This window comes from Mchenga conophoros, linkage group LG6 (genome assembly GCF_057382185.1).
Source record: "Mchenga conophoros isolate Kocher_MC1m ecotype Shallow Benthic linkage group LG6, M_conophoros_male_GT1.1, whole genome shotgun sequence".
Classification (NCBI taxonomy): Eukaryota; Metazoa; Chordata; class Actinopteri; order Cichliformes; family Cichlidae; genus Mchenga; species Mchenga conophoros.
The window spans coordinates 27,485,378-27,505,466 of NC_140531.1; the positions used below are offsets into that span (position 1 = coordinate 27,485,378).

General features: G+C 40.7%; 2 protein-coding genes across 4 annotated transcripts in view; both read left to right on the forward strand.

The window, feature by feature from the left end:
- The window catches only part of rhbdl3 (rhomboid, veinlet-like 3 (Drosophila)), an 89,947-nt gene that overhangs the window by 65,060 nt on the left and 4,798 nt on the right, over positions 1-20,089 (forward strand). For all 3 annotated transcript variants that reach the window (XM_085277200.1, XM_085277201.1, XM_085277202.1), the window contains one exon: positions 12,117-12,229. In XM_085277200.1, coding sequence (XP_085133326.1) covers positions 12,117-12,229 — 113 coding nt within the window. The remainder of the gene's footprint in view (positions 1-12,116; positions 12,230-20,089) is intronic.
- On the forward strand, positions 7,677-10,461 carry LOC146572795 (uncharacterized). Its single transcript, XM_085277199.1, has 5 exons — positions 7,677-7,768; positions 7,993-8,098; positions 8,903-9,061; positions 9,140-9,196; positions 9,629-10,461. The coding sequence occupies exons 3-5, from the start codon at positions 8,977-8,979 to the stop codon at positions 9,874-9,876; spliced, it is 390 nt and encodes a 129-aa protein (XP_085133325.1). The 5' UTR covers positions 7,677-7,768; positions 7,993-8,098; positions 8,903-8,976; the 3' UTR covers positions 9,877-10,461.

Sequence of the window (20,089 nt, forward strand, 5' to 3'; positions counted from 1 at the left end):
CCCCACACACACATGCAAATTAAAAACAGAAGCACAGGCCTGCCCAGTACAGTTGCAAGAAGAGCACTTGGTCTAATCTTTGTGCCATCTTTTCTTTGTTGCAGGATCTTGATGAAGAAATGCCTCAGCAAGGCTCAGAAGCCATGCATTCTTCTTCAGTGCAAGATTTTGAAGAGGTAACATTGACCTAGGACAGATTTTAATGAATGTTTCTCATGCACGATGTGTACCTTACGCTATTTGCCAATAGTGAAATGGTCTATTCATCCTCTTGAGTGATGCATTTTTAGTAACTGTCAGATTACTGTTCTTTTGTCTTCATTCTCTATCTGTTACACACGAAGACTGAGACCAGCCAGATTCAGAAGACTGTGAGCTGCCTAAAGCCGCAACCAAACAGCTTTCCAAACAATGATCTGGACCTGAAACATCCAGAGCCTGAAAGGGTAAATATAATCCAGTGTACCACTTAATGAACTAATAATTTAATCTATCATCATTCTTTATGGATGCTGTGTGTGTGTGTGTTTGGCAGTCACCTGGGTGTGATGTGATTTACATGGACCGTGGCTTGTAGGTCCTTTTCATTGTTTCAAAGTGCAAGTCTGGATAACATCTGAGTGTGTGTGTGTGTGTGTGTTAACCACCCAAATGTGACTTAGGAGGACCACACTGTTATTGGGGGACTCCGTCAAAGTTTGCTTCATGGTGACATCACTCTGGTTTTAGGAGGGGTCTTCTCGTATGTCTTGACAGTTTGACCTACAGCATGCAGAGCTCACTGCATGTGCTTTGTTTCTATGTTGAAATTTTTTGAAACTCAGGCTTGAACATTAAGATAGATAGTACTATACAACTTCTTAACTTGTTTTAGGCACTTTTTACTGCTTTAGTGCATGGGCTCTCTCTGGCTGTGTACTCTGGCTTCTTCCCACAGTCCAAAGATGTAGCTTATGGGGTTAGGTTAACTGGTGATTCAAAACTGCCCTTTGGTGTGAATGCAAATGCTTGTCCTTCCATGTTAGACTGGTGATCTGTCCAGGTTGTACTGCCCTATGGTAGCTGGTATAGGCCCCAAAACTGCTACCCCACAATCCTGATAAGGATAAGTGGAAGAGGATGGATGATTGCAAAGGAATCAGTTGTTAACTATTGTAGCCAGTATTTTTTTCAGAAGAAAACATTTCTTGAGTGGAAAGGCCCCCCCCCCCCCCCCACACACACACATGCAAATTAAAAACAGAAGCACAGGCCTGCCCAGTACAGTTGCAAGAAGAGCACTTGGTCTAATCTTTGTGCCATCTTTTCTTTGTTGCAGGATCTTGATGAAGAAATGCCTCAGCAAGGCTCAGAAGCCATGCATTCTTCTTCAGTGCAAGATTTTGAAGAGGTAACATTGACCTAGGACAGATTTTAATGAATGTTTCTCATGCACGATGTGTACCTTACGCTATTTGCCAATAGTGAAATGGTCTATTCATCCTCTTGAGTGATGCATTTTTAGTAACTGTCAGATTACTGTTCTTTTGTCTTCATTCTCTATCTGTTACACACGAAGACTGAGACCAGCCAGATTCAGAAGACTGTGAGCTGCCTAAAGCCGCAACCAAACAGCTTTCCAAACAATGATCTGGACCTGAAACATCCAGAGCCTGAAAGGGTAAATATAATCCAGTGTACCACTTAATGAACTAATAATTTAATCTATCATCATTCTTTATGGATGCTGTGTGTGTGTGTGTGTGTGTGTGTGTGTTTGGCAGTCACCTGGATGTGATGTGATTTACATGGACCGTGGCTTGTAGGTCCTTTTCATTGTTTCAAAGTGCAAGTCTGGATAACATCTGAGTGTGTGTGTGTGTGTGTGTGTTAACCACCCAAATGTGACTTAGGAGGACCACACTGTTATTGGGGGACTCCGTCAAAGTTTGCTTCATGGTGACATCACTCTGGTTTTAGGAGGGGTCTTCTCGTATGTCTTGACAGTTTGACCTACAGCATGCAGAGCTCACTGCATGTGCTTTGTTTCTATGTTGAAATTTTTTGAAACTCAGGCTTGAACATTAAGATAGATAGTACTATACAACTTCTTAACTTGTTTTAGGCACTTTTTACTGCTTTAGTGCATGGGCTCTCTCTGGCTGTGTACTCTGGCTTCATCCCACAGTCCAAAGATGTAGCTTATGGGGTTAGGTTAACTGGTGATTCAAAACTGCCCTTTGGTGTGAATCCAAATGCTTGTCCTTCCATGTTAGACTGGTGATCTGTCCAGGTTGTACTGCCCTATGGTAGCTGGTATAGGCCCCAAAACTGCTACCCCACAATCCTGATAAGGATAAGTGGAAGAGGATGGATGATTGCAAAGGAATCAGTTGTTAATTATTGTAGCCAGTATTTTTTTCAGAAGAAAACATTTCTTGAGTGGAAAGCCCCCCCCCCCCCCCCCCCCCCCACACACACACACACACATGCAAATTAAAAACAGAAGCACAGGCCTGCCCAGTACAGTTGCAAGGAGAGCACTTGGTCTAATCTTTGTGCCATCTTTTCTTTGTTGCAGGATCTTGATGAAGAAATGCCTCAGCAAGACTCAGAAGCCATGCATTCTTCTTCAGTGCAAGATTTTGAAGAGGTAACATTGACCTAGGACAGATTTTAATGAATGTTTCTCATGCACGATGTGTACCTTACGCTATTTGCCAATAGTGAAATGGTCTATTCATCCTCTTGAGTGATGCATTTTTAGTAACTGTCAGATTACTGTTCTTTTGTCTTCATTCTCTATCTGTTACACACGAAGACTGAGACCAGCCAGATTCAGAAGACTGTGAGCTGCCTAAAGCCGCAACCAAACAGCTTTCCAAACAATGATCTGGACCTGAAACATCCAGAGCCTGAAAGGGTAAATATAATCCAGTGTACCACTTAATGAACTAATAATTTAATCTATCATCATTCTTTATGGATGCTGTGTGTGTGTGTGTTTGGCAGTCACCTGGGTGTGATGTGATTTACATGGACCGTGGCTTGTAGGTCCTTTTCATTGTTTCAAAGTGCAAGTCTGGATAACATCTGAGTGTGTGTGTGTGTGTGTTAACCACCCAAATGTGACTTAGGAGGACCACACTGTTATTGGGGGACTCCGTCAAAGTTTGCTTCATGGTGACATCACTCTGGTTTTAGGAGGGGTCTTCTCGTATGTCTTGACAGTTTGACCTACAGCATGCAGAACTGACTGCATGTGCTTTGTTTCTATGTTGAAATTTTTTGAAACTCAGGCTTGAACATTAAGATAGATAGTACTATACAACTTCTTAACTTGTTTTAGGCACTTTTTACTGCTTTAGTGCATGGGCTCTCTCTGGCTGTGTACTCTGGCTTCTTCCCACAGTCCAAAGATGTAGCTTATGGGGTTAGGTTAACTGGTGATTCAAAACTGCCCTTTGGTGTGAATGCAAATGCTTGTCCTTCCATGTTAGACTGGTGATCTGTCCAGGTTGTACTGCCCTATGGTAGCTGGTATAGGCCCCAAAACTGCTACCCCACAATCCTGATAAGGATAAGTGGAAGAGGATGGATGATTGCAAAGGAATCAGTTGTTAATTATTGTAGCCAGTATTTTTTTCAGAAGAAAACATTTCTTGAGTGGAAAGCCCCCCCCCCCCCCCACACACACATGCAAATTAAAAACAGAAGCACAGGCCTGCCCAGTACAGTTGCAAGAAGAGCACTTGGTCTAATCTTTGTGCCATCTTTTCTTTGTTGCAGGATCTTGATGAAGAAATGCCTCAGCAAGGCTCAGAAGCCATGCATTCTTCTTCAGTGCAAGATTTTGAAGAGGTAACATTGACCTAGGACAGATTTTAATGAATGTTTCTCATGCACGATGTGTACCTTACGCTATTTGCCAATAGTGAAATGGTCTATTCATCCTCTTGAGTGATGCATTTTTAGTAACTGTCAGATTACTGTTCTTTTGTCTTCATTCTCTATCTGTTACACACGAAGACTGAGACCAGCCAGATTCAGAAGACTGTGAGCTGCCTAAAGCCGCAACCAAACAGCTTTCCAAACAATGATCTGGACCTGAAACATCCAGAGCCTGAAAGGGTAAATATAATCCAGTGTACCACTTAATGAACTAATAATTTAATCTATCATCATTCTTTATGGATGCTGTGTGTGTGTGTGTTTGGCAGTCACCTGGGTGTGATGTGATTTACATGGACCGTGGCTTGTAGGTCCTTTTCATTGTTTCAAAGTGCAAGTCTGGATAACATCTGAGTGTGTGTGTGTGTGTGTGTTAACCACCCAAATGTGACTTAGGAGGACCACACTGTTATTGGGGGACTCCGTCAAAGTTTGCTTCATGGTGACATCACTCTGGTTTTAGGAGGGGTCTTCTCGTATGTCTTGACAGTTTGACCTACAGCATGCAGAGCTCACTGCATGTGCTTTGTTTCTATGTTGAAATTTTTTGAAACTCAGGCTTGAACATTAAGATAGATAGTACTATACAACTTCTTAACTTGTTTTAGGCACTTTTTACTGCTTTAGTGCATGGGCTCTCTCTGGCTGTGTACTCTGGCTTCTTCCCACAGTCCAAAGATGTAGCTTATGGGGTTAGGTTAACTGGTGATTCAAAACTGCCCTTTGGTGTGAATGCAAATGCTTGTCCTTCCATGTTAGACTGGTGATCTGTCCAGGTTGTACTGCCCTATGGTAGCTGGTATAGGCCCCAAAACTGCTACCCCACAATCCTGATAAGGATAAGTGGAAGAGGATGGATGATTGCAAAGGAATCAGTTGTTAACTATTGTAGCCAGTATTTTTTTCAGAAGAAAACATTTCTTGAGTGGAAAGGCCCCCCCCCCCCCCCCCCCCACACACACACATGCAAATTAAAAACAGAAGCACAGGCCTGCCCAGTACAGTTGCAAGAAGAGCACTTGGTCTAATCTTTGTGCCATCTTTTCTTTGTTGCAGGATCTTGATGAAGAAATGCCTCAGCAAGGCTCAGAAGCCATGCATTCTTCTTCAGTGCAAGATTTTGAAGAGGTAACATTGACCTAGGACAGATTTTAATGAATGTTTCTCATGCACGATGTGTACCTTACGCTATTTGCCAATAGTGAAATGGTCTATTCATCCTCTTGAGTGATGCATTTTTAGTAACTGTCAGATTACTGTTCTTTTGTCTTCATTCTCTATCTGTTACACACGAAGACTGAGACCAGCCAGATTCAGAAGACTGTGAGCTGCCTAAAGCCGCAACCAAACAGCTTTCCAAACAATGATCTGGACCTGAAACATCCAGAGCCTGAAAGGGTAAATATAATCCAGTGTACCACTTAATGAACTAATAATTTAATCTATCATCATTCTTTATGGATGCTGTGTGTGTGTGTGTGTGTGTGTGTTTGGCAGTCACCTGGATGTGATGTGATTTACATGGACCGTGGCTTGTAGGTCCTTTTCATTGTTTCAAAGTGCAAGTCTGGATAACATCTGAGTGTGTGTGTGTGTGTTAACCACCCAAATGTGACTTAGGAGGACCACACTGTTATTGGGGGACTCCGTCAAAGTTTGCTTCATGGTGACATCACTCTGGTTTTAGGAGGGGTCTTCTCGTATGTCTTGACAGTTTGACCTACAGCATGCAGAGCTCACTGCATGTGCTTTGTTTCTATGTTGAAATTTTTTGAAACTCAGGCTTGAACATTAAGATAGATAGTACTATACAACTTCTTAACTTGTTTTAGGCACTTTTTACTGCTTTAGTGCATGGGCTCTCTCTGGCTGTGTACTCTGGCTTCATCCCACAGTCCAAAGATGTAGCTTATGGGGTTAGGTTAACTGGTGATTCAAAACTGCCCTTTGGTGTGAATCCAAATGCTTGTCCTTCCATGTTAGACTGGTGATCTGTCCAGGTTGTACTGCCCTATGGTAGCTGGTATAGGCCCCAAAACTGCTACCCCACAATCCTGATAAGGATAAGTGGAAGAGGATGGATGATTGCAAAGGAATCAGTTGTTAATTATTGTAGCCAGTATTTTTTTCAGAAGAAAACATTTCTTGAGTGGAAAGCCCCCCCCCCCCCCCCCCCCCCCCCACACACACACACACATGCAAATTAAAAACAGAAGCACAGGCCTGCCCAGTACAGTTGCAAGGAGAGCACTTGGTCTAATCTTTGTGCCATCTTTTCTTTGTTGCAGGATCTTGATGAAGAAATGCCTCAGCAAGACTCAGAAGCCATGCATTCTTCTTCAGTGCAAGATTTTGAAGAGGTAACATTGACCTAGGACAGATTTTAATGAATGTTTCTCATGCACGATGTGTACCTTACGCTATTTGCCAATAGTGAAATGGTCTATTCATCCTCTTGAGTGATGCATTTTTAGTAACTGTCAGATTACTGTTCTTTTGTCTTCATTCTCTATCTGTTACACACGAAGACTGAGACCAGCCAGATTCAGAAGACTGTGAGCTGCCTAAAGCCGCAACCAAACAGCTTTCCAAACAATGATCTGGACCTGAAACATCCAGAGCCTGAAAGGGTAAATATAATCCAGTGTACCACTTAATGAACTAATAATTTAATCTATCATCATTCTTTATGGATGCTGTGTGTGTGTGTGTTTGGCAGTCACCTGGGTGTGATGTGATTTACATGGACCGTGGCTTGTAGGTCCTTTTCATTGTTTCAAAGTGCAAGTCTGGATAACATCTGAGTGTGTGTGTGTGTGTGTTAACCACCCAAATGTGACTTAGGAGGACCACACTGTTATTGGGGGACTCCGTCAAAGTTTGCTTCATGGTGACATCACTCTGGTTTTAGGAGGGGTCTTCTCGTATGTCTTGACAGTTTGACCTACAGCATGCAGAACTGACTGCATGTGCTTTGTTTCTATGTTGAAATTTTTTGAAACTCAGGCTTGAACATTAAGATAGATAGTACTATACAACTTCTTAAGTTGTTTTAGGCACTTTTTACTGCTTTAGTGCATGGGCTCTCTCTGGCTGTGTACTCTGGCTTCTTCCCACAGTCCAAAGATGTAGCTTATGGGGTTAGGTTAACTGGTGATTCAAAACTGCCCTTTGGTGTGAATGCAAATGCTTGTCCTTCCATGTTAGACTGGTGATCTGTCCAGGTTGTACTGCCCTATGGTAGCTGGTATAGGCCCCAAAACTGCTACCCCACAATCCTGATAAGGATAAGTGGAAGAAGATGGATGATTGCAAAGGAATCAGTTGTTAACTATTGTAGCCAGTATTTTTTTCAGAAGAAAACATTTCTTGAGTGGAAAGGCCCCCCCCCCCCACACACACACATGCAAATTAAAAACAGAAGCACAGGCCTGCCCAGTACAGTTGCAAGAAGAGCACTTGGTCTAATCTTTGTGCCATCTTTTCTTTGTTGCAGGATCTTGATGAAGAAATGCCTCAGCAAGGCTCAGAAGCCATGCATTCTTCTTCAGTGCAAGATTTTGAAGAGGTAACATTGACCTAGGACAGATTTTAATGAATGTTTCTCATGCACGATGTGTACCTTACGCTATTTGCTGATAGTGAAATGGTCTATTCATCCTCTTGAGTGATGCATTTTTAGTAACTGTCAGATTACTGTTCTTTTGTCTTCATTCTCTATCTGTTACACACGAAGACTGAGACCAGCCAGATTCAGAAGACTGTGAGCTGCCTAAAGCCGCAACCAAACAGCTTTCCAAACAATGATCTGGACCTGAAACATCCAGAGCCTGAAAGGGTAAATATAATCCAGTGTACCACTTAATGAACTAATAATTTAATCTATCATCATTCCTTATGGATGCTGTGTGTGTGTGTGTGTGTGTGTGTGTTTGGCAGTCACCTGGGTGTGATGTGATTTACATGGATGAAGTTTATTAGTTGATATCTGCAACTGAATTGAAAACACCTCACCTTTCCAACTGTCCAAAACAAATAAATGTTGCAATATTTTTCTAACAGTGTCACAATCATTGTCTGGTGTGCACAACAATATCATCTTTGGACAAGTGCATTCAGTGTGTGGGACTGGTTTCCTCCCTCAAGTGGCTTGGCTATAAGTGCAAAGGTGAGACATTTAGTGAATAGGTACATTATATAGTAAAAAGCATTAATGGAGTTCAACAAGTTAAGACTAGCTGAAATGAACACTGCTCCCTTTTTAATTAATGGGTGGTCACGTCTAATTAAAGAAATGTAGTATTACCTCATTGGTGCAGGACCTTGTAAAAATGGTATACTTGGGATTGTCCTCAATTCCCCATTCCATAACATAAACTGCTCAAAATAATAAAGGGAACACTTAAACGATGCGATGTTACTCCAAGTCAGTCACACTTCTGTTATATCAAACTGTTCACTTAGGAAGTAACACTGACAACCAGTTTCACATGCTGTTTTGCAAATAGAGTAGACAACAAGTGGAAATTATAGTCAATTCACCATAATAAAGGACTGGTTCTGCAGGTGGTGTCCACAGACCACTTCTCAGCACTTATTCTTTCTGGCTGATGTTATGGTCACTTTTGAATGCTGGCGGTGATTTCATTTTAGTGGTAGCATGAGACAGTCTACAACCCACACAAGTGGCTCAGGTAGTGCAGCTCATCTAGCGTAGCACATCAATGTGAGCTGTGGCAAGAAGGTTTGCTGTGTCTGTTAGTGTAGTGTCCAGAGCATGGAGGTGCTACCTGGATGTGGAGTAGGCCATAGGAGGGCAACAACCCAGCAGCAGGCCTTAAATAGTAAAACTATGTACTATAATTTCCAGTATTTGCTCTGTTTTTTGTCATATCTCGTTGTTAATGTGAGGTTTTTGGGGGGGTTGTATGTGTTTGGTTTTTTTGGGTTTTTTTCCCCCACAATTTCTCAGATGAAATTGCATTAAGTGATGCTGAAACAAAGGACAGTGAGAGTGAATCAGATGATGATGACACATCACTCACAATGTCGGCGTGTGGCACCAGTGAGCCTGTACATGCAGTAGCTGATTCCACAAACACAGCGCAGCCCCAAGACACTGTAGATTGTGGTAAGTTACCACTAGCTTGGTTTCTGTGGATAAAATGTTTGTTACAAATATTAAAACTTAATCAAATTGTGTAATCAGCAGATGAAGGACTACTCACAATGCCTGCAGCAAGTGAGACTGCTGCTCCCTCTGAAGGTAAGGGGTGCAGTTGGTTCTCGAAGCTTATTATTGTTTCATCACTTTGCAACATATGGCAAACTGCAGAGTGGTGGCAAAAAGTCACTTGGATGAGTGACAAAATGTTTCTCCCACTGAAAACGCTACGTCCAGATTAACAGAATCAACGTTTTGGGATTTACTTACCTGGATGATTGAGCATGCATCAAGAGACTTTTATTCAACTTTTTATTCAGTCTTTTATTCACAGCGGAACACTAAATGTTGTCTCATTTTAGAAATTTGATAAATTTTCAAACAGAATTTTAGCTCGTTTTGATATTGATGGTAGCAACACATTTCAGAAGTTAGTACAGGGTAGCATCCATTCTTTTAACAAGCAAATGTTTTTTGTTTTTTTTGTTTGGTTTTTTGTTTGTTTTAACTACTACTACTTTATATATCTTCCAGAGAAAAATGCTGCTCAATCCCACAATTCCCGAAGAGCTCCCAAAAACATGTGGTCCAAGGCTGAGGTTGCTGCAGTGATGAGGCATTTGAAAGACCACATAAACGAAGGGAAACTAGCCACCAAAAATGAATGCAGTCATTGCAAATTGGTAGAAGATCCGGTGTTGGCAGGAAGAACAGTTCAAAACATAAGAGATTTTGTAAGAAACAGAGGATTAACTGCAAAAAGGCAGAAAAAAATGAACTAAAATAACTGTTTAGAGAGCTGTGGTTTTACATCTTGGTCAGATTGCCAATTGTTGTTAACACTGATGTTCTGTTTAAAGAAAAAAAAGTTCTTGTTAAATACAGAAGTAGTTTGTATTTCATAATTTTTACATTTAATTTATTTAGGTTTTTTTTTTTGACGGGTTATATTTAAAATAAAAAATTATAAATGCATATTTTCTCCCCTTAATATTTACCTTTAAACTATTAAAATTCATTTTAAATGTTTTTAATTTTTCTGTTTTCTATATTTTTATATTTCTGTGGGAAGCGTGGGCATTTTTGTCCATAGATTTCTTTTTTTATTTATGGTTAAAATTAATGTTCAGATCCAAGAACACTAATAAAATGATGTTCCAGTAATCCTGTGTCCTGTCAGATGTGTATTCATGGTAATGATGAGCTATTTACATATTACATCATTGTCCCTTTAAAGACCCAATATTGCTTTTTTTGGACCTCATAAAACACATTGTTGTCAAGTGGACAATGTCTCCAGAAAACACAATAGAGTCTGGTTGGTGTGTATCAGTGTATCTAGACTTCTATAGGGAGTGTATGAGGTCTGAAGTGACCCAAATTTTTTTCAGATTTTTTTGAACACTTTAACCTCGCTCCCTTGGCTCTAAGTCCTTTCAAAAGGGTAGTCCACTTAAACCACCACCGGGCGGATTGACGTAGTATAGTCCCGCCATACCACATAGACCCGTATGTGTGTGTGTGTGTGTGTGTGTGTGTGTGTTTTAATTCAAAATAACATTTGACGACGTCTATGGCAACAAAAATTCAAAAATTTAAATTCTAGATACTCTTCAAAAATTTTGAAAGAGTAGTTGTTAAAGAGCTAACTGATCATCTGCAGAGGAATGGCTTATTTGAAGAGTTTCAGTCAGGTTTCAGAGCTCATCACAGCACAGAAACAGCTTTAGTGAAGGTTACAAATGAACAATTAGAGCATTCTGTGTGTATTACAGGTACTGCGCTGCAGTGGTTTGTATCATATCTATCTAATAGAGTCCAATTTGTTCATGTAAATGGAGAGTACTCTTTACACAATAAGGCACAGGTGTCGAACTCCAGGCCTCGAAGGCTGGTGTCCTGCAGGTTTTAGATGAGTCCTTGATCCAACACAGCTGATTTAAATGGCTAAATTGCCTCCTAAACATGTCTTGAAGTTCTCCAGAAGCCTGGAAATGAACTAATCATTTGATTCAGGTGTGTTGAAACAGGGTGAGATCTAAAGCCTGCAGGACACCGGCCCTCGAGGCCTGGAGTTCGACACCCCTGCACTAAGGTTAATTATGGAGTTCCACAAGGTTCTGTGCTAGGACCAATTCTGTTTACATGCGTCCCTTAGGCAGTATCATCAGAAGGCATAGCATACATTTTCACTGCTATGCAGATGACACCTAACTTTATCTATCCATGAAACCAAAAAATACACACCAATTTGTTAAACTGCAGGAATGTCTCATAAAGACCTTGATGACTTCAAATTTTCTGCATTTAAATTCAGATCAAACTGAGGTTATTGTACTCGGCCTTAAAAAGCTTAGAAATATGGTATCTAACCAGATTCTTACTCTGGATGGCATTACTTTGGTCTCCAGTAACACTGTAAGGAACCTTGGAGTCATTATTGACCAGGATATGTCCTTCAATGCACATATCAGTTTTCAGGCCCCTCTTCTGTGGAACCAGCTTCCAGTTTAGATTCAAGAAACTTGTCAAAATGACAAGGGGCTGTTTCTAGGGAAGAATGTTTCTGGAATGACACATTACTTTTTTCCAAAATAAATCACACTACACTATAAACTGGGGAGTCTGGGCTCCATTTGTTGTATCCTGCTCTGAATGTATAGGCTGTATAGAGGGTGAATGTAGCATCCACATCTGAAATTGATGTAGAAATGTATAAAAGCTGTACTTTCTAATGAGAGAACACTTCCCTGATGACTTTAAATTCCTCAAATGCTTGTTTTAAGTTTTATTTAATGCAACATAGGGTTCATTTTGTAAAACATGGTCCTCGTTTGATTTAAAAAGGAGGACAAAGTTGTGGTCTTCAAAATCCTGTTTCAAAATATTGAAAACACAAATGGTAAAACTTTGAGGCCTCACAGTGTGACCTCAATAGCTCATGTGCCACTCACATTTCTGCAATGACCTTTTTATATTGCTACTGTATTAAGTGCAGGGTTATATATTTTTCATGTTACAGGATTGAACACCTGAGCCTGAACATGGCCATGCAGCTGCTGGTGGGCGTCCCTCTAGAAATGGTCCACGGTGCCCTGAGAATTGGACTGGTCTATGTGTGTGGTGTGTTAGCAGGTAGGTGTGTGGCTTCACTGTCTCTCTGCTACCCAGGGACGAAAACATAAACAGACATGGCGGGGTTTTCCCTTTCAGCTCCGTCGTTGTTCCATCTGCTTGTTTTATGCATTTAATCACCTATCAGATTTCATCGTGTGTTGGTGGATACTGGTCAGGGAGAGAACTGTGCATATGTGTGTGGCATGTTCAGGACAGATGGTCTTCTGTTTCTGTCCTCCTACCAGACATGGTGGGATGCAGGGGGTTCTCAGAGCCCTTATTTAAGCCCCCGCGTCCTCCATATTCATTCAGTAAAGGGCAGAGCAAAGAGAGTCATCTCAAATAAAGCTCAATCAGAGAAACACACACAGTAATAATGAAATCGGGGGGGATGAAGAAAGAGAAACGTGATGAATTCTTAAACGCTAATAACACAGAGTCTGAAGAGGAGAGCCGGGATATGAGAAATGCAGAAATGGATGTGAAGCAGAGCTGGGCGAGAATTAGGAGAGGAACTACCAATGAGAAAGCAAAAGCGGACACAGCTTTGAACAAAATGTCACTGCTCCCTTCCTACTCCCCTATCAACCTCAAGCACTGGTGCAATTTGAGTGTTCAGGCCCGTTCAGCTGAGACAAAGCATGTGTATGTGTGAGCTCATAAGCACCGTTTTTCTTCACTGAATCTGTGATCTCCAGCACAGTGATCAACCCCAGTGCTGTTTTCCTGTTTTTTTCCCCCCCTTTTATTTGGTACCCTGGGGTGTCATTTTTAGCAAAACAACTGGAGTGGAAATATTGGGCTACTTTTTGAGACGAGACTTAGAAACATGATGCCTCGTGGCGGGAAATGAGGGTTTTTACTGATAGACTGAAAAAAAATGATTGTGTGATATGAATCGCAGCCGTTGAGGTTTTGTTTAATATTCATGAACATTTCTCTCTACACATCTGCGAGCCCCCATTGTGTGTAAGAGAGTGTGTGTCTGTGCGTGCACGCACAAGGGTCACTGACAAACACCCCTGGGGATACCAGCTGCGGCGGCCTGTAGCATTAACCTCACAGTGAAATGAGGACGGAGCACATAAATCACTCACACTTACATATGCACACAGACACACACACACACAAATGTCTGTTAATTAGATATCGACCACCAAGAGGAAGAGGGGAGTTGCAGTGTGGTTGTGCCGGCTGCCATGTTTGCGTTTCTTGTGTCTGACTGAGCTCAGCAGGTAAAATTGGGCAGCAGAAAGACTCCAACCAAAATCTGTAATATTTAACAAGAACCGGATGTTTGTGTATGTGGCACATATACAGCACATGTATTGTGTAGACTGTAGATTTATGATTATCTTTAACAGAAACTTTCTAATAGTAAACAGTAAATTAAATTTTAAAAAAGGAAGTTTTCACTGAGGTTTAATGTTTAGTTTTTGCCCCTTTTAGCCTAAATTATATTAATCTTTTACATTAAATTGCCAGAAGTGTTTCCTTACTATCTGTTCTCACTTACTTACTTTTATTTGCACTGTTGTGGATCCTACTCAGAGGTGCCTGTAGTTTTTTTTTAACATGAATGAACCTGTTTGTGGAGTATTTGTATATGATTTCAAACATATGTGTAAAGGATCTTTAAAAGAATTACTGTGAGCTTTTTATTCTTTACACTAGATGCTTTTATCAGTGTAATAAATCAAATATAAGGCCGGCTTTAGATTGTTTTTTGTCTTTCAAACAGTCGAGGTCATTGGAGGGGCACAATTTGAACTTGTTCACAGGGACACATGGCCATAAACATCTATGAGGTCATCAAGCTCTGGACCTCAATTTCTATGTATTTATTTACTTTTAAAACGGTACAATAAAAATTGACATGAATCAGCGTTTGAGACTTAAGGCGGATAATACTCTGAAGAGACTCTAGTGAGTTATGGCCTGCAATATAGCCCCTCATGCATAACTCATTAGGAATAATAATTGACTGGTTTATGAGGAGTTAATCAAAGGCGCAATAGCCACAGCCACTGAGCAAGTAATTTTTTCTCTCATGATAAGTGTAGATATACTGGAAGTGCTGGGTATACAAGTCTGGCCTAAGTCTTCGGTCAGAAAGACTGCAGCAGTCCAGGAGTTTAGTTCACCGTCTTTAATGAAGCTTCACAGAAGATATGCACTGATAATTGTGGCAGGTGCAGTATCGGTGACTATAAGCATGGTTGTCTGGAAACAGAAACAGCTAACACTATAATTAGCAGGCTCAAAGACAACCAAACAACAATCAGAACACATCATCTACTCAGACACAGCAATATTTTACAATGTCCACAAGGGGTCGCCGTAAGACCAGAAGTTGGCTAAATAGCACATATCTTCCCAGTTGCTAGTACTAAGGCAAGCATGTGGCAAGCTAACAACAGCTAAACTAAACAATAAACAACAGAAAAATCCTTTAACCGCGGGATATAATCATTGGGGGAGATTCTGGCCACTGGTATTAACTTAGTGCTTATTAATTAAATAATTAAATAAACCTACTAACGTGGTAGCAGTGTACTGAGGCATAACTTTAGCTTAAACATACACAAACAACTATAACTATTATCATACCAGTTAACCTGTCAAAGGCAATAACACTTACAGTCTCATTAACGCACACGGAATCACACAAACTGCGATACAACTGCCATGCTCTGCTGCTGCTTTTCGTCCCTCACTCTCCCTCTGCGTGATGCGCACATGATCACTGGTGCCTCATTTGGGTGCGCTTGGTTCTTGCCTCTAGACATCCTGAGGCCGAGTCAGCAGGGAATTTGCACAATAAGGAATAATTGACTATTTTTATTCTAATTTCTATTCTTCTTTTGCATTGTTTAATTTCTCATTGCTACAATGACAATAAAGTTTCTGAGTCTGTTTCAATTCAACTCAATGTAGACATACATGTGTATACAAAAGTGTTTTCAGTTTTTCTATTTTTGGTTTTGTTTGTATCACAACTCTACGAACAATTCTCTTCAGAACAACAGAGTGTACAATTTTAACAAGCTTTAAATCAATATTTGGTAAGACCACCTTTATTTATTTAGTGCTTGCTCATAGTGGGTCGTTGGATTGTTGAGGTTTTCTTTGTTTTCTCGGTTATATTGTGTTACAATATAAAGCATCTTGAGGCAACTGTTGTTGTAATTTGCACTGAACTGAACTGAACTGAATTGAATTCTTCCACGTGGTCTGGCCTCTCTTAGAAAAGCTTTCATGCAAGTTTCTTTAAGTACTCTGGAGGAACAGTTCTCCAGATTTTTTGAAGAACACGTGATAGCTCTATATCTTTGTTTCTTCTCTGTTCTGTCATGGGATCATCTCTGTCAAGATGACACACTGCTTCCATAAATGTTGAGGTCTGGGTTCTGGGGAGGCAAATATAATGAATATTAACAAAAAACTTTGAATTCCCTACATGTTTTGTTTGATTTGAGGCCATTTAAACATTTTAGCTTAATCCTTATATATTAGGGGACAAACAGCTACTCTGTTGCTGCATAATGACATAATTTCCTCACATAGGTTACTATGTGTTACTATCAAACAGAAAAGGGCTCAGCTGGCACATACAGAGGTTAAGGCATAGTTCAGAGGTCAAGTAATGACTCAGAAAAGGGTGTCTGACCCTCTAGGGCTCACACACACTCTGACACTTTAATGTCATAGCTCCCCTTATGGAAAACAGACAAGAAGTGGCTTTTCAGAGCAAAGGATATAAGACAGGTGCAGCAGTGGACAATGATAACTAAGACTCAGACGAGACAAAACAGACAATAAAGCAGCTACACAAAGTCAAAGACTTGACTATGGGCACATGGGGGTCACTTACAAAGGGCACACACATAAAACACTACTGTAAAGGCTCGGTATATTCAGTTGGCTCAACATGCAGCCAAGCTGTTGATTTTTCTCATTATGAGCACTGATGTGCGTTATTATTTCTCCTCATGTGTCTGGCTGTTTCGCTGCAGTTTGGAAGAAGAGCCAAGAAAAATGAGCTGCCACTTTCAACTGTAAAACCTACAGGCCTCCTGGGGCCTGCTGAATGACTATGAGAGACCGTGTCCTTGTCTGTGTGTGTGTTTGTGTGTGTGAGATTATGTGCACACAGAAGCACACTGCTAAAATAATGTTATTAAACCAAGGTAATTACAGAGATGGAGGTCACCCTGCAGAGACACACTTCCAAAACACAGGAACTAGAAGGTGGAGTTGCTCTTTGTGTGTGCGTGTGTGCGTGCGTGCGTGCGTGCGTGCGTGCGTGCGTGCGTGCGTGCGTGCATGCACGTGAAAGAGAGAGAAAGAGAGATCTGTTAGGGTAGGAATCTGATTATCTTGTTTTTCAATTGTTCTTTTTTTTTATTTGTTCTTTTTTGTTTGTTAGGTTGGGTGCCAGTGTTTAAAAGTAAAGGATTAGATATGGTAAATGGCCTGTATTTGTATGGCGCTTTTACTAGTCCCACCTAGGGACCCCAAGGCGCTTTACACACCCAGTCATCCACCCATTCACACACTGGTGGAGGCTAACCACAGCTGCCCTGGGGCAGACTGACAGGCTGCCATATCGCGCCATCGGCCCTTCTGGCCATCACCAGTAGGCGGTAGGGTGAAGTGTCTTGCCCAAGGACACAACGACCGAGACTGTCCGAGCCAGGTCTCGAACCGGCAACCTTCCGATTACAAGGCGAACTCCCAACTCTTGAGCCACGATCATCAGAGATGTAGGCTTCTGAACAGAGCGGTGATAACAAGCTGGTCCATCTCCTCCTTAGTCTGAACGATGGCATCCATGTTTTCTAAAAAGAATGTCACATTTTTGTTGGTTTCTACTTTGCTTCAATGCATTTTTAATGACCTTTAGCCCAAACAGGACGGTGACTTTTCTGGATCATGTTACATATGGCTTCTTTTTTGCATGCTAGAGCTTGAACCTGTATTTGTGGATAGTATAACATTTGTGGAAATTACTGGAAGTAATTCTTGAGTCCATGCAGTGATTTCAGTGACAGAATATTTCATGTTTTGCCCCATGCTTTTCCCATCAAATACCAATGTTTGGCCTTATCCATTGTGGACAGAGATTTCTCCAGATTTTTGATGATATTATGTACTGTAGATGATGAGATATTCAAAATGTTGAGGGGCATCAATCTAAAGTTGTTCAACAAACTGGTGAACATCTGCTTCTCTAAGATGCTCCTTTTATTTTATTTATTTTTTTATTCACATTTTACAACATTTTTGGAATAAGGCATGTATGAATGATAAAGTATGGTGTAATAAATTCTGTACATCAAGGAGAAATAGCAATAGCAACAGAAATATAGGAGAAAGTAAAACTGAGCATTGATCAAACTGGGTTTTAACATTAATTTAAACATTATGGGATTGGCCAAAGGTGCAGAATTATAGAAAATATCCAGTTCAAGAGTTTCCATTCCATTTTAAAAATTTAATTTGAATTTATTGGAACCAGTACCAGACATTAAAAAAATCGAATCTTCATCTATAGAAAGTTAATAAAGCATCTGTATCAAAATCAAGATGGTGAAGAGAAACGGTGGAGAATAACCCCATTAGATTTTCTATGCGTTTGAGTATATGATGCACATTTTATTGTGTATTGCTTAAAGGAGAAATATGTAATATGCATCCGTATTCGTACTTTGAGAACAAGAGTGGAAGAACACAGAGTGAATGTGAGAATATTTATCTGCATCTCCTTGTGCTCTCTTTCATAGTGTGGGCAGTTGTGTGTTATGTACTTTGCATCAATACAGTAAACATTCAGTGCCAAAAAGTGAAGGAAAGGAAAAGAGAAGCAAAGTGTAAATGAAGAAAGGAAATGAGTGAGAGGAAAGGGACGATAACAGATACTGTAAGTGTTTGGACATTTGAATAGCCCAGCTAAACATGTCTGCCTTTTTTGTTTCCTTTTATTCCATCTCTTGTAAAGTGAGTGCTGTGAGAACAAATGTGTCTCACCCTCTGAATGTCCGCATGTTTAAACTTTGCTATGCGTGATTGGATCTTTTGTGTATGCAATGAATTGCCACCAGTTGCACAAAAGAGAGCAGCTCCTTGCTGCTGCCCAATTTGCTTGGATTGCTTTTGTCTTACATTAAATTATAGCGTGTGCTGTTACGGTATGAGTAAGCCTCAGTTCACGGAGGTCTGTATATAATACACCCACATTAAATAGCTAATAGCAAAGCTGCCAAAATGCTATTCACAATAGATATTCAGTACACGAATGGTCACAGCTGGTGTGAAAGCAGTTTAAATTAGACATATTGTCAGAGTATTTCCTCTTGAATAAATTAAAACTCAAGACTGAAATATGTGACACAAAAATCAAGAAAGTCTTGTACCATGTAGCATTCTGTCATATTATAGAAAGTTTGCAGCATATGTACAGTTTCTAAGATGACATAATGTTTGTAATTTTGAGTAATTGGACAAAACTAACATAATTTCAAATATAAAGATTTTTTAAGTACTTGGATGAAACTCCTTTATAATCAATGACTTCCTGAAGTCTAGAGCAAATGGACATCACCAGATGCTGTTTCCTTCCTTGAGGACTTATCCCAAGCCTTTACTGCCGCCACCTTCGCTTGTTTGTCGGACTTTCTAACTTCAGTTTTCTATCTTCAACTTAAAACCATGCTCTTTTGGGTTGAGATCAGGTGACTGACTTGATTTTATTTCTTTGTCTTGAAACACTTGTGGATTGCTTTTGCTTTTGGGTCATTATCCATTTGTGCTCTGTAGCTCAATCAGCGTTGCAGCATTTAGCTGAGTAGGTGATATTGGCCTCTACACATTAGAATCCATCTTCCTGCATCTATCAGCAGTCACATCAGAAACACTAGTTAGCTGGTTTCTATTGGCAGGTATACATGCACAAACCATAACATTGCCTCCACCATGTTTAACAAATAATGTCTGGTATGTTTTGGATCATGAGCTGTTCCGCTTCCACCACCAGCTCAGTTTTCATCTGTCCAAATATTTTTTTTCCCAGACCTGTGCAGGGCTCTTTTAGAAAGTCTAATATGATCTTCCTGCTCTTGAGTGTAACCAGTAGTTTGCGATATGTTCTGTCGTTACAGTACATTGGTAGTGGTTGTTTACCAATCAGAAGGTTGGTAGATCGATCTCCGGCTCCTCCAGTTCCCATGTCTAAGCATCCTTGGGCAAGAGCTGCCCTCAGCGTGTGCACTGTTAGATAAGACGCTTAGTCATAGATAGGTTAAAACACTGTATGAATGTTTGTGACTTGCAGTAGAAAGTGCTTTGAGTGCTCAAATTGAGTAGAAAGAGGCTATAAGTACCAGTTATTTACACTCATGAAAGTGTTTTGATTGTAGACCTTGACAATCTCTCTAGAAGGAAACAATTCTGCAATCATCAACTTTTCAGGCCTTTTGGTGTTGCTGAGCTGGTCAGTGCAGTTGCTGGCATTAGGTTGTTATACCTAACCAGATGCTAAAAAGTGTAGAATGCACTCTGCACAGACACTGTTTATGCTCCCAGATGTCATGTTTATTCAGGGCTCTTTGTGCAACAACCCACACTCTGGTCAGCGCTGGTCTCAGCTTTTCTAACAACCAGTTCTCTTGTCTAAAAGGGGAAAAAAGACCATCATCAGTCCAAACGCCACCAGCTGTGTTCTCACCTGCCTCCCCAGCACCGCCCCATTGAGCTCACTGCACCGCTCCTCCCTTGCAGCTGAGCCAGGGACCACACCTCCGCCACAAGAAGCAACAGCATGCACATACCTATGATTCAAAGTGGCAACTTTAAAATAGTTTTTAAAGGGAGGATTTA